Here is a 13,349-nt window from a genome sequence, read left to right as displayed (position 1 = left end):
GTGACTCATTGATATGTAAGAGGATTGGGAAAGTCATGGATTTCCTGAGAGGTGTGGTTACTCAAGTACATTTTAGAAGTCTGGTTTATGAAGTTATTTACCCAGGTTTAGGCAGACTAACATTTCACGTTCCAGCTATCTTATGAGAACCTATGATGGGGTGCTTTCAGGAGTCATCAAAGCATTACTAAGTATTAACATCTTAATATTAATATACATTAGATGCAGGTATATGAGTTTATAGTATCAGTGCTGAGGGTTGACTGTCCTGAGAAGAGCAGAGAGGTCATACAGTACAGCTTACTGTATGCTGGCACTTTTCCTTAAGCTGACATGATTATTTGGATTCTTAGGCATGTCTTGTTATGTTCCTAATTTTACAAATTTTTAATACATAAAAATTTTGTTTTAATGTCTGCCTTTAAAAAGGTATGCATTTTTCCTTTAAATTAACACCAGAAATACAGACTGGTGTATTACCTTTGCATTCTACTTTATACAGTATTGTATGTTCTCTTATTCTAACATCACAATTAAGAAGAGATTAGAGAACAAATTAATTGAAACAACTGATAATAAAGTCTCCAAGTACTCTGATAATTTTTTAAAGAAAAGTGAGAACCAGCTCTATTATTCTCTCTTGTAGACCCTCTAAGGTCACAGGGGCTTAGGCTGGCACTGGAGGGCTCTGACAGGCATTAGGGTACCCATGGAGTCTGAAATTTAAGCTAGTGAGGCTTCAGTCCACAGATGAATCTGATGCCCTCCAAAGCCTGAGACCCCGTGAGATAGATAACGGTCACATTTAGGGGATAATTATAAACATGGTGACAGCAGCCAAGGGTGGTGTCTGTTTTAAGGTCATCTCACTGATGACTTGTCCAAGGGGGAAGGGCACCCGGTCCTACTTCTGGAAGTACTTTGTCACTCCATGATGGCATGAGGATCTCCTTTCTGTGAGACCTCAGCAACACTGGGAGTTTAACAGCTCCCAGGGCAGCTTTGGACTGCTGATGTTTTCTTGACAATGGGGTGTGAGGAGGCTGTGTTATTCCTGAGTGAATGAATCAGCATCATCACCTGGTACAGGAAGGTATCCCAGGGTTGATCAGGGCCCCAGGTCCTTGTGAGAATTCACTCCCTTAGTTAGCTTTTGACTAGGGGTCATGCCAGCAGGCATTTTATTTCAGGACACAGAAGAGGCTTAGCAAGTAATGGTGACAAGAAGTAAGTTTTAACTTCACAGTGCTCTATAAAGGAGTCCCTCTCATAACTTGTAAACTTATAATAAAAAGCTTTATGAAATACTCTATCAAAATTATGTGATTATTTTTAGTTTGCTGCAAACCCTTTTTTATAGACAGTGTACGTTTCTTGTTGTTTTCATGGATTGATTGACCCTCAGTGGCTCACACAAGCACACTCTCAGCTCTCACCTTGGAGCTGGTGCTACCAACTTGTCCAAAGCCCAGGGCTGAATCTGTTTCTTGTAATTTATACATTTATAAACCCATAGCTGGGAGGTCACGTGTCCTATTTTAAGGAGGCTAGAGGCACAGTGAGTTTGCATGGCGCCTTCTGGAAGAAGAGTTCTTTCTGGAACTCACCTGGCTGCTTCCCATTCCAGATTTTCCTCTGCTTCTTAGTTGTGACAATAATTTCCATCATTTGTTCCACTGTAGGCGCCAAATCATTTGATAGTAATGATACATACATTCATTGTTAACAGGCTGGAGGTTTTGAAAATCAAGACATCGTTTCTACCTGGCGCAGATGGTTATGTTTTGTAAATGATATGGGGGAGTAGAGGAATCTGAGTAGGATTTTAAGAAGTTGAAATTCCAGGGAGAGAAGCTGTGTAAGTCTTTTTCAAGGACAGTACATGTAAATAAACTCACAAAATGTAAATAGCATCATATGGTTTTGAATATAACATGCTGGAGAGTATTTATCATAACAAAGCATTTGACTTCACAGCATTCTTTTCTCAAACAATAAAGCCTTGTCAGAGGTGCAGAATATATATAGTATTAAATTTTACTTGGAAAACAAGTAATTCAGGTTTATAGCAAAGATGCCTAAGCTCTAGGGGAAAAGATTTAGTCACATTAGTCATGTGTTCAAAGCATATGGTTTTGATTTCCAAGAGCAGAAGTGTTTCACTATATTAAACTGGAGCTAGATTTAGCTACCAGTGCACACACACTTTTATTTCTCTAGTCTCATTTTAAAATAAGCTTTCCATAGCCCTATCTGTGGGTTATATATAAAAAGTTATTTTCTGCTTAAATATAACACTTTCAAAACAAGGATAAATTCATTTTCATGAAGTGTGATTATATAGAAATACTACAGAGATTGTTATTTTAGCCAACAAAAAAATATTGAGAGTCTACTATGTGCCAATCAGTGTTCTAGGCACTAGGGATATATGGGTGGGCAAGACAGTGGTCTGGCTGTGAAAAGCTTTCATTTGGCTGGAAAAAAAAAAAGGACTATAACACGTGAATATCTGATAGCACTAGTTTGGTGGAGAAAAATAATACAGGTTATGGACGTAGAGAGTGAATGAATTGAGTGAATCAAACAGTTATAATCCTTTGTCCTTGGCAGCTAGAAAATAAAACTACCACTTCCTCCCCCATTTCAAGGAGAAATATGTTGTTTAGAAGTGCCAGGAGAAACCAGAGAACCATGCACATCAGATGAATAACTTTTCATTTTATATAGGGTCTTAAGTCTCTAAGTGGGTTGGGAGGTCTATGGAAGAGACTGTTAAGACATGCACAGAGATGATGACAAATAAATTGGAATGTGATTAGTGCCAAATGAGTGGTACAAAGTATAAAGGAGTTTACAGCAGAAAGTGAGCAGTTCCACCTGTGGTAATCAGGAAAGGCTTCATGGACTTATACTGGGCTTTGAAGATGAACAGGTTTCAACAGAAATGTTCTAGAACGTATTTTCTTACTCTGGACCCTACCTCTGCCTCTGTACTACTGTACCTTAGAGCATAGTATGAAGGCAACTTTCTGATGATTCCTGAACTTTCAAGGACTCTATGTAGAAGTACTATGGTAGCATCTTTGGCAAATAAACTTCTCAGGAGCTGCAAAATCTTTCGTTAGATGTTACCACGTGCCTTCAGCCCTAAGGAAGAGTAGAAAGTTAAATGACTGCCCTGAGATTCAGTTGCAACAGTATCCACCACCTTCCTGTCAACAGCCCCAAAACTGGAGAGGCAGTGGGGGAGATCCACTCAGTAAGGAGTCTTTTCATTGCTTTCTGTCCAGTCTGGATTCTCATTCCAAGGCTCTTGGACCACCGTCTATGTGAAAGAGCATCTTTAGATAGATTAGAGTTGAGACTCTTTGTTGCAGCATTTATACCACAGATCATCCTCTTCCTTAAACTAACAGCTGCTCACCTTGTTCTTCTGCAGGCTCACAGCCTTAACTTCTTGTTTCTTTCTTCATGAGGTATATTAGTCAGTCTGGGTTTTTGTAAGCCTGAGTCAGTTCATGTATTAATGCCTCTTATCTGCATGCATATTTATTCCCTTAAAAGAACCATAAAAGATTAATTGGGCATTATTTGTCCAGTCAAAAAACATTTGCCTTCCTTTCAATATATATTTATTTAATAGGATTCTACTATACAAACAATAATACCAGGTGCTAAAATCCTATATAGTATTAATTTTTTTTATTTCTATATATTTAACCACCTATAGATAAATGTTCATAGTTAGAGTTTCAGAAACTATTTAAAAAAATTTTTTTTAATGTTTATTTTCGAGAAAGAGCATGAAGGAGATGGGAGGGGCAGAGAGAGGGAGACACAGAATCTGAAGGAAGCTCCAGGCTCTGAGCTGTTAGCACAGAGCCTGATATGGGGCTCGAACCCACGAACTGTGAGATCATGACCTGAACTGAAGCCGGATGCTTAAGTGAGTGAACCACCCAGGCACCCCGTTTAGAGACAATTTAAAAGTCAGATCTGACCAGATACTATCTGAATGAATGAATGAACACTATTGTTTTATCCCCCCAAAAGAGAACATACACACCTACTCTTTGGTATTCTAGACATCTCTATTCCTGTAGTTTCAGAGCAAAAATTTACATGTATAAATTTGTAGGTCTATAGTACAAGTAAATTCATAGGATTTCACAATAGATGTATGTCCTGACCGTCTCTTCTCCTTCCTAGTTCCTTTAAATAGTCATTGAGTAGCAATGACTCTTTCTTAGAAAAGAATGTGTATTTCCCATACATTAGTCAGAAAAAAGATCAAATACATGTGCTTTTGGTGTTTACAGTGGCGTAAGTGGAAACAGAATAACGCACCAATTTTCTTTAATGACTGCCTTATAGAGTTGGGTCTGCTATTTACAGGAACCAAGAAAGAGGCAGGATCTTGCTGCCTAAAACATACAGGTCCAGGGCAGTCCTAAGGGAGCAGCAAAATCTTCACCATGGAGTTATTATGTAGGTAGCTGAACACCTGTCTCTTGATACTCAGAAAATAACATGGAAAAAATGAGTAAAGCTTTGACTTTCAAAGCTATACTGTGGAAGAAAATGAGTAAAAGCAGCATGAACAAATCTAGTATATTGTTCATTTGTTCCAAACTGTTCTTGAGTACAGTCCAAAATCACATCATCCTTACATTCTGTGAAATATTGGGTAATGGTCCTAGTTATCAGGAACATGACAACTTAAGCTGTTAAGATGTTGCCAGTGTTAAAAGTGATGTCACATTCTGCTGCTCATGAAACTACCTGTGGCAGATCTGGAGGGGGGGCTCAAGAACATCTGGTCCAACTCTTCTCCCACTTGAGAAGAGCCACAGCTGAGAGGTCCGCAGAGTGAAATGATTTGTCATGTGTCAGTAGCATTAGAATTCACTCCCAAGATTCCATTGCTCTTTCCACTAGTTAATATACATTAACTAGTATATCCTCTTCTGGGTATTGTCCTGTAATGGTAAGGCCAGCAGAGGTGTGGAAGAAAAATGCTTCTTAAACCCAAAGTATCTTAGAATGTGAAGAATACAAAAAACTTAGAAAAAAAAATGGCTTTGCTTATCTTCTGTCTCCTTTCTTTCTTTAAGACTCTGAACTTGCCTTGATGTACAATGATTCTTCTGTCTTGGAGAACCATCATCTGGCTGTGGGCTTTAAGTTGCTTCAGGAAGAAAACTGTGACATTTTCCAGAATCTGACCAAAAAGCAAAGACAATCATTAAGGAAGATGGTCATTGACATTGTAAGTAGCTGCTAAAAGGAAAAAAGAGAGATGTGATGCAAGTTGTTTTTTAAGAATAAGAATGAGATGAGTATCAGGTAAATGGAACCTTGTGTTTCAAAACCTATTGTTGCCCCTTATGTCTGAGAAGCCTCCTGTGCTGCTGGCAGTGATGTTCTGTAATGGGTTTTCTCATTCTGGCAGTTGGGAGTTAAGAGTAGTGACAGCTCACCCTCTTAATTCTAGTTTTATTTTCTGAAGTTCTCCAGTCTGGTGGCAGGCAGGGAAAGGTGACTAACAAAAGCTATTAGTACAAAATGATTTTTTCCACTCACAAAATGGAAAAAAAAATACATTTATGTCAGTACACAGTGTTATTTAGAGATATCCATGACTTTTTTTAATGCATATTATTTACAGTGATTACGAGACACAGGAAAACCTCTGGTCATCAACGACTTATAAGTTTGTACACACAAAGGTAGGAATTATGTGTCTTGGGTCAGCGGAAAATTAGCCAGAATACTCTGTTTCTGAAGTACTCTGTGAGCAACCTTGAATGATTTCATCGTAGTCCAGGTGCTACTTTCTAATCAAAGGAGTAGAAAGAACTTCAGAACATGGGCTAACTTCTTATCCGTAGGAGTATCATCCCTTTTTTTCACCATGAAAGTGGTTGCTGGTTGCTAACCTTCTGTAGATTGCATGTATTTATCTGGGCTTCAAGAAACCCTACAGAGCAGAAGAGGCTGCACAAATGAGTAGTGTAGGACTCCCATTCCCTGCCACCAGACACCCCAGTGGTTTTTCATTTCTTTCATGCTCTGCATTCATATTGTCATATGCAAATTCTGACTTTTTTTTCCTCTGGACTTTGCTCCTTACTAAAATACTCTTGTCTTTTAAGGTACTTGCAACAGACATGTCAAAACACATGAATCTACTGGCTGATTTGAAAACTATGGTGGAAACTAAGAAAGTGACAAGTTCTGGAGTTCTTCTTCTTGATAATTATTCTGATAGGATTCAGGTAAAGCGTTATTTGAATTTGTTCTGTTTCTGCACACGTGTCTGTGTCTAACTTTGATAAGACTTGTCTCCTTTCTTCCGACTTATGATTTTAGTAATTATAAGCAGAATTTTTAACCAAAGTCTTTTTTTAACGTTTATTTTTGAGAGAGAGACAGAGACAGAGCGTGAGTGGGGGAGAGAGGGAGAGCATGAGTGGCAGAGAGAGAGGGAGACACAGAAGCCAAAGCAGGCTCCAAGCTCTGAGCTGTCAGCACAGAGCCCGATGCGGGGCTCACACTCACAAAATGTGGTATCATGACCCAAGCCGAAGTCAGACATTAACCAACTGAGCCACCCAGGCGCCCCAATAACCAAATTCTGAATCTTGAGAATTAGCCAGATAAATTCTATTGGTTCTTCATTTGCATATGCATTAAAAAAACCCTAACCTCTCACAAAACCAACCACTGAAGCAGCTCCAAATTTAGTCAGCTATGCACACATGAACTGTTTCTTACGAAATTTAGGTATGGTAGAAGTGGCAGAAGTTAGGGCTGTTAAGACAAATGTGAACCATACACAGACATATAGTTGAGCTGTTTGGAAGGAATCTTACACTACTTGTATTTTTAAGTGTCACATTCATCCAATGTGAATTTCTAGTGAAAAAAAAAAGAAGAAAAGAAACGGCAGCAGGTGCTGAATAGAGAAAGCGTTTGTCTATTTTAGGTCCTTCAGAATATGGTGCACTGTGCAGATCTGAGCAACCCAACAAAGCCTCTTCAGCTGTACCGCCAGTGGACTGACCGCATAATGGAGGAGTTCTTCCGCCAAGGAGACCGAGAGAGAGAGCGGGGCATGGAGATAAGTCCTATGTGTGACAAGCACAATGCATCTGTGGAAAAATCACAGGTGATGCATTAGGCATAAAGTTTGCAGAGAAAACAAAACTCCAGCTTGAATGTTTGATTGCTTTGTATCCACATCATACAGTATTTCATTGGGTTTTTTAAATTATTTTTCTTTCGGAAGGCTCAATTTCATATTAGTGTTTATGAGCCAAAAAACTCTCATTCGTATGATTTTAATTCATATGGTCATATATACATTTCTCATGACATCACATTCTTTCATTATGACTGTTTTCATATAGAGCATACATATATAGAGAATTTCCGCTATCTGAATTCATAAGTGAATTCAGTCATATGAAGTCAAAGAGTACCTGGCCTGGTTTCAGTTGTCTGGATTCACCTATAAATTGGCCATTCTAAAATAAAGGCCAGGTCTGATACTACTATGTAAACAAATGGAATTTTTTACAGTATAAACATACTCCTGAAATAAGAATTCTTGCTAATTTTCACCAGCTATTAACAGTACTTTTATATGGTCTGTTGCCTAAAATAGTGACCATTTTACCAAACTCAGGTTAGAAGTCTTGTGTTCAGTGTTATATTTGTGGGCCATGTTATATTTGCTATATTTTAATGTAAATTATGTTACATATATAAATTGATGTAAATAGATACATACTCAGGTATATTTGCAGAATCTAGTTAACCTTTTCCATTGTTTCATAGTCCCAAGTCTTATACTCAAATCGGAATTGTTTTTAAATAGGTGGGCTTCATAGACTATATTGTTCATCCTCTGTGGGAGACGTGGGCAGACCTCGTGCATCCTGACGCCCAGGACATTTTGGACACTTTGGAGGACAATCGTGAATGGTACCAGAGCACAATTCCTCAGAGCCCCTCCCCAGCACCTGATGACCAGGAGGAAGGCCGGCAGGGTCAAACGGAGAAGTTCCAGTTTGAACTAACTTTAGAGGAAGACGGCGAGTCAGACACCGAAAAGGACAGTGGAAGTCAAGTGGAAGAAGACACGAGCTGCAGTGACTCCAAGACTCTGTGTACTCAAGACTCAGAGTCGACTGAAATTCCCCTTGATGAACAGGTGGAAGAAGAGACGGTAGGGGAGGAAGAAGACAGCCAGCCTGAAGCCTGTGTAATAGAAGATCATTCTCCTGACACGTAACATTGCAAAGACTTTCACGCCTTTTGTTGTGTTTTGTTTTGTTTTTTTTAATTTAAGTAGAAAAATTGTTTCCAAAGTGCATGTCACATGCCACAACCATGGTCACACCTCACTGTCATCTGCCAGGATGTTTGTTGAACAAACTGACCTTGACTACTCAGTCTGGCGCTCAGGAATATTGTAACCAGTTTTTTCACCTCCATGTCATCGGAGCAAGGGGGACATCTTCACGAACAGCATTTTAACAAGATTTCAGCTTGGTAGAGCTGACAAAGAGAAAATCAACTGCAAAATGTTTTCAATAGAGTGGCTCATCGGGCAGCCCAAAAGTTGTTATGATTTGGGGTTTCTTTACTTTTTATTTGTTTGCAATATTTTCAGCAGAAAGAAGGCATTACACAGACAGAGTGAACTCATGGATGAAGCAACAAATGTGTCAGGAACAGGACACAGCATGAATCTGTTACCAGGAGGAAGATGAGCCACAGAAATTGCATAATTTTCTAATTTCAAGTCTTCCTGATACATGACTGTATAGTGCGGTTCACTGAGCTGCACTGACCTCTACATTTTGTATGATATGTAAAACAGATTTTTTGTAGAGCTTACTTTTATTATTAAATGTACTGAGGTATTATATTTAAAAAACTATGTTCAAAACTTCATCTGCCACTGGTTATTTTTTTCTAAGGAGTAACTTGCAAGTTTTCAGTACAAATCTGTGCTACACTGGATAAATCTAATTTACGAATTTTACTTGCACCTTATAGTTCATAGCAATTAACTGATTTGTAGTGATTCATTGTTTTATATACCAATGACTTCCATATTTTAAAACAGAAACCAATTTTACGTTGCAGGAAACCCTTTTTGTAGGTCTTCATTTACTTTGCTTTTCATTTCAGTCTTTTCAGATAAGCAGAGTTGCTCTCACTGATATTTTTTTCACGGTGTACAAAGTGAATATTTGTTCTGTGATACTTTGATGTGCATTCTGTCTAATGTGTCTTAAGCCTCATAAACAATCATCAGTTGGTGTTGTCTGAAGCAAGTAAGAGATATATAAATACACAGTAGCTAAAATGGTCTTTTTTAGGTATTTTCCTACTTAGTGTCTTCTGATAACTTTTTGCTGTGTCAGTAGACCCTCATTTCACAAGTGCATGTCTTTGTAATAACCCTCACATTTTATGCTCATTTCTATTGTTTTCACAGTCAGTTGTAGTAAGAACTTTTTTCCCCTTGTGCTGCTTTATTATTTAGTGTGTGTTTGAATCTCTGTCCATGTTCACTAGATGGGGTCTTATCAAATATATCACCACCATTCTGAGTGATGAAAAGTAGCAGGTAGTCAGGCTAGAGTCACCATTTATTTCTACCACAAGGCCAAATATAATGCCTAACTTTAACTCTTGATTTACACAGAAAAGTTAACAGCTAGCTAGGTAATTTTTTAAAATATTAGCAGAGTATATTAACAAACACCAGTACAACTAATGCTCTTTGTTTCCATGATTTCACCATGGGATTAAGAACTATATGAGGAATATTCTTGAGAAGAGATCTTAAGTGTAGCAACTACTCTTCCTTAATGGATAGCCTCGTAATGTAGAAATTGCTCTCACAGTTATCACTGGTCCACAAGTATGTCTTGTAGAGGAGAATATTAAATGCACCAAGGGAAAGAAGTTGATGATGCTGCTGGCACCAGAGGTTTGGTAATATAATGCCACCCTAAAATACTAGGATGGGTAAGAGGATTCTACCTAAGTAACAGAGCTAATTCTTGGCTGCATTTAGCACCAAGAAATGTATTACAATTTTAGGGATTACTTTCCAGTATTTACCTTCAATTGGCATCCCGGGGCACTTACCTAGTCTGGATGTTCTGTCCATTCCAGCTCTTAGTAAAGTATTTGCCTTGTCTATGAAGAATTTGGAGCCCAAATAGTCATTTTTCACATTGATATTATTTATGGAAAATAAACAGTCAAGAAAACTTATAACCCTGAAAAGCATTTATATTTGGGATTTCTCAAGGGCCTTCTGGCGACTAATAACCAAGTCATCAGCCAGGGGAAATGACCCAAGCTAAACATAGTCCCTATTTGAATACCCGGAGATCCACCAGGGAACTTCTGACAGAAAAATTATGTAGCTCTGATCTGTTCTTAGAGCAGAACAGGAATCAACTAATTAATGATCAGATTTCCACCCTCTTCCCTGAAAAAAAATCAGTAATCTTTCAAATAAAGTCCTGTGGTTAGCCAAGTGGTTTCAGAAGAACAGTTGAAAACTTGTCTTATTTGTTCTTGATGGAAGTCTAGAAGAAAAGGCAAACAATCTAGAGTGTATTCCTTTATCCAAAATATTCTCATTCCCTCCTCTCACTACTGCTTGGTATTTCCCCCACAGAGTGCCTAAAATCTTGATAATAATAGAAAAAAATAAAAGTAGCAATATGTCACAAATCCGGACCTGAAAGGATTTGTAACTGCATTGAAAAGCAGAGTTGTTTTGTTTTCAACTTGTTGGTTTATAATGATCACGTGTTGTGAAGATACTCACCGATGGACAATCAAATTGTAGAAAAGGCAATATCCAAGAGACAGAGACTAATGCACTGTACAGTCTGCTTATCCTCTCCCTTCTTTCTCTTCCCTTCTCTCTTGCCAAAGTGTGCTTCAGAATTATGCACCGCTTTACAGAGAACATCCTTTTACAAGTGGCTTTACATTTCCTAAAATGCCATAAGAAAATGCAATATCTGGGTACTGTATGGGGAAAAAAAGTCCAAGTTTGCATAAAACCAGTACATTTCAGCTTGCAAGTTACTAAACACAATAATGCTGTTTTAATTTTCTTTTACATCACTTAAATTTCACAAGAAAATAATGTAGATAGAACAAATTGCAGACAAGAAAAAAAAACTTGAATGAAATGGATTTTACAGAAAGCTTTATAATTTTTGAATGCATTATTTATTTTTTGTGCCATGCATTTTTTTCTCACCAAATGACCTTACCTGTAATACAGTCTTGTTTGTCTGTTTACAACCATGTATTTATTGTAATGTACATACTGTAATGTTAATTGTAAATTATCAGTTCTTATTAAAACATCATCCCACGATGGGATGGTGTTGATATATTTGGAAACTCTTGGTGAGAGAATGAATGGTGTGTATACATACTCCTTGTACATTTTCTTTTCTCCTGTAATATATATAGTCTTGTCACCTTAGAGCTTGTTTATGGAAGATTCAAGAAAACTATAAAATACATAAAGATATATAAATTTAAAAAACATAGCTGCAGGTCTTTGGTCCCAGGGCTGTGCCTTAACTTTAACCAATATTTTCTTCTGTTTTGCTGCATTTGAAAGTAAGGCAATGGGGGCGGGCTAGGGCTGGGCATTTTACATCCAAGCTTTGAACCAATTGGATTTCTGGCAACAGCTGGAATTTAGAAAACCACAGTCAACCTCTGGAAGATTCTGACACCCTTCTGACTTACAAGCTTTTAAGTACTTCTTGCTGTGAAACAGCACTGGATATATAATGATTCTTCTTCCTATCTCTTGATCAGGAGCTACTTCAGTTAGTTACATCTGATTGTTGTTTTATTTTTTTTTTTAACTTTCAAACACTACTTGGGAAAATATATTCTTGTCCAATGATAACAAAATCATTTTCACTGCTTTAGCACATAGGCAAATGAACTTGATTTGAAACTAGAGCCATAGGTCACACGTGATGGTCAGTCATTTATTCATCAGCTCCTGTCATGTTAGGAGAATTTGTGATATGAAAAAGAAAAGAAAATGTAATATGAAAAGGTCATTTTTTTTTAACCCTGGAATTTGACTTTACCTAAGATTAACCAAATTTCTATATGTATGTGAATCTAAAGATAAAACAGTTTTTATATGATGCCAGTTCACACAAAAATGATTCGCCATTCTCTGGAATTTGTTTCTGCAAAACTTCTATGGCTGTAGAATTTTAAAAGTTAACCTTGTTGTTGTGGTCAACTCCCAAAAGCGTTGAAAAATTCCCAGTGGGTGGCATGGAAACTGCCTTCCACTCTTGCCCAGCCCTCAGAACATGTGACTTAGTGAGAGATTCTTTTTCTAGAAAAAATGAGCCTCCTATTACTTTATTTTATTTTTTTGACACAAACTGTAGATTTTAGCAGCCCTGGCCCAAAGGAATTTGATTACTTTTGTTTTAAACAGTACAAAGGGGACACTATAATTATGAAAAACATCCTTCCTGATTTTAGTTGTTTTTAATTTTATTTCTTAGGATATGTTTTCAGAGTGGTAAATTGTGTGTGCGCATTACAAATGATGATGATTCTTTTAGTGGTTTCTTAGCCTCTTTACAGCCCATGGGGATAGTACTGTACATCAATACCTTCATATGAAATTTTTATATGCAATGAAAATAAAAGCATGGGTTGATTCTGCCTATTTATGACTCAATCTTTTACAAATAAAAGATTATTCATTTTAAAATGTAGGCCAGTCAGCACAGGTTTCCAAGAATGTTGAAGATGGATGAAATGAAATGCAAGGAGAATAGTAGCATTAAGTTAGTACTCATACTTATAATCCAATGACACCAAATTATGTAGATTCACTTTGTTACAGAGAGAATTGCCCAAACTATTTAGATGGCCCCTAAGATGAAGCACTGTTTTCAAATAGGGTTGGGAGGGGGACTTCTCTGCTTAATGAAGTGTTCTGGTATACCGAGTTACTCAGACATTTAACAATTGTTTGGTACATACTCTCCCAACGACAAGGTTCTAGGGATTCAACAGAGAACAAGCCAGTTTCTGCTTTCATGAGCACATACTCTGGAGGGGACGGAGGCATTGAACACTTCCAACACATATCATTAAGTGTACCATACAACAAAGAAGCCTGGGTACTGTGATTAAGCAGCAATCCGAACTTGATTTCTTCCAGAGGGCCAAAGGAGGCTTCCTTAAGGAAGCGATTTGGGGCTGAGTGCCAAAGCATAGTGAGAGGTAACCAGGCA

At 37.7% G+C, this 13,349-nt stretch overlaps 1 protein-coding gene across 6 annotated transcripts in view; it reads left to right on the top strand.

The window, feature by feature from the left end:
- Window positions 1-12,775, top strand: part of PDE4D (phosphodiesterase 4D) — a 553,431-nt gene extending 540,656 nt beyond the window's left edge. For all 6 annotated transcript variants that reach the window (XM_030321448.1, XM_030321466.1, XM_030321439.1 and 3 more), the window contains 4 exons: window positions 5,118-5,272; window positions 6,159-6,281; window positions 6,992-7,174; window positions 7,886-12,775. In XM_030321448.1, coding sequence (XP_030177308.1) covers window positions 5,118-5,272; window positions 6,159-6,281; window positions 6,992-7,174; window positions 7,886-8,302 — 878 coding nt within the window. In that variant the 3' untranslated portion in view covers window positions 8,303-12,775. The remainder of the gene's footprint in view (window positions 1-5,117; window positions 5,273-6,158; window positions 6,282-6,991; window positions 7,175-7,885) is intronic.
- The last annotated feature ends 574 nt before the right edge of the window (window positions 12,776-13,349 follow it).

The sequence above is a fragment of the Lynx canadensis genome, chromosome A1 (genome assembly GCF_007474595.2).
Source record: "Lynx canadensis isolate LIC74 chromosome A1, mLynCan4.pri.v2, whole genome shotgun sequence".
Lineage (NCBI taxonomy): Eukaryota > Metazoa > Chordata > Mammalia > Carnivora > Felidae > Lynx > Lynx canadensis.
This window is presented reverse-complemented; position numbering and strand designations above follow the sequence as displayed.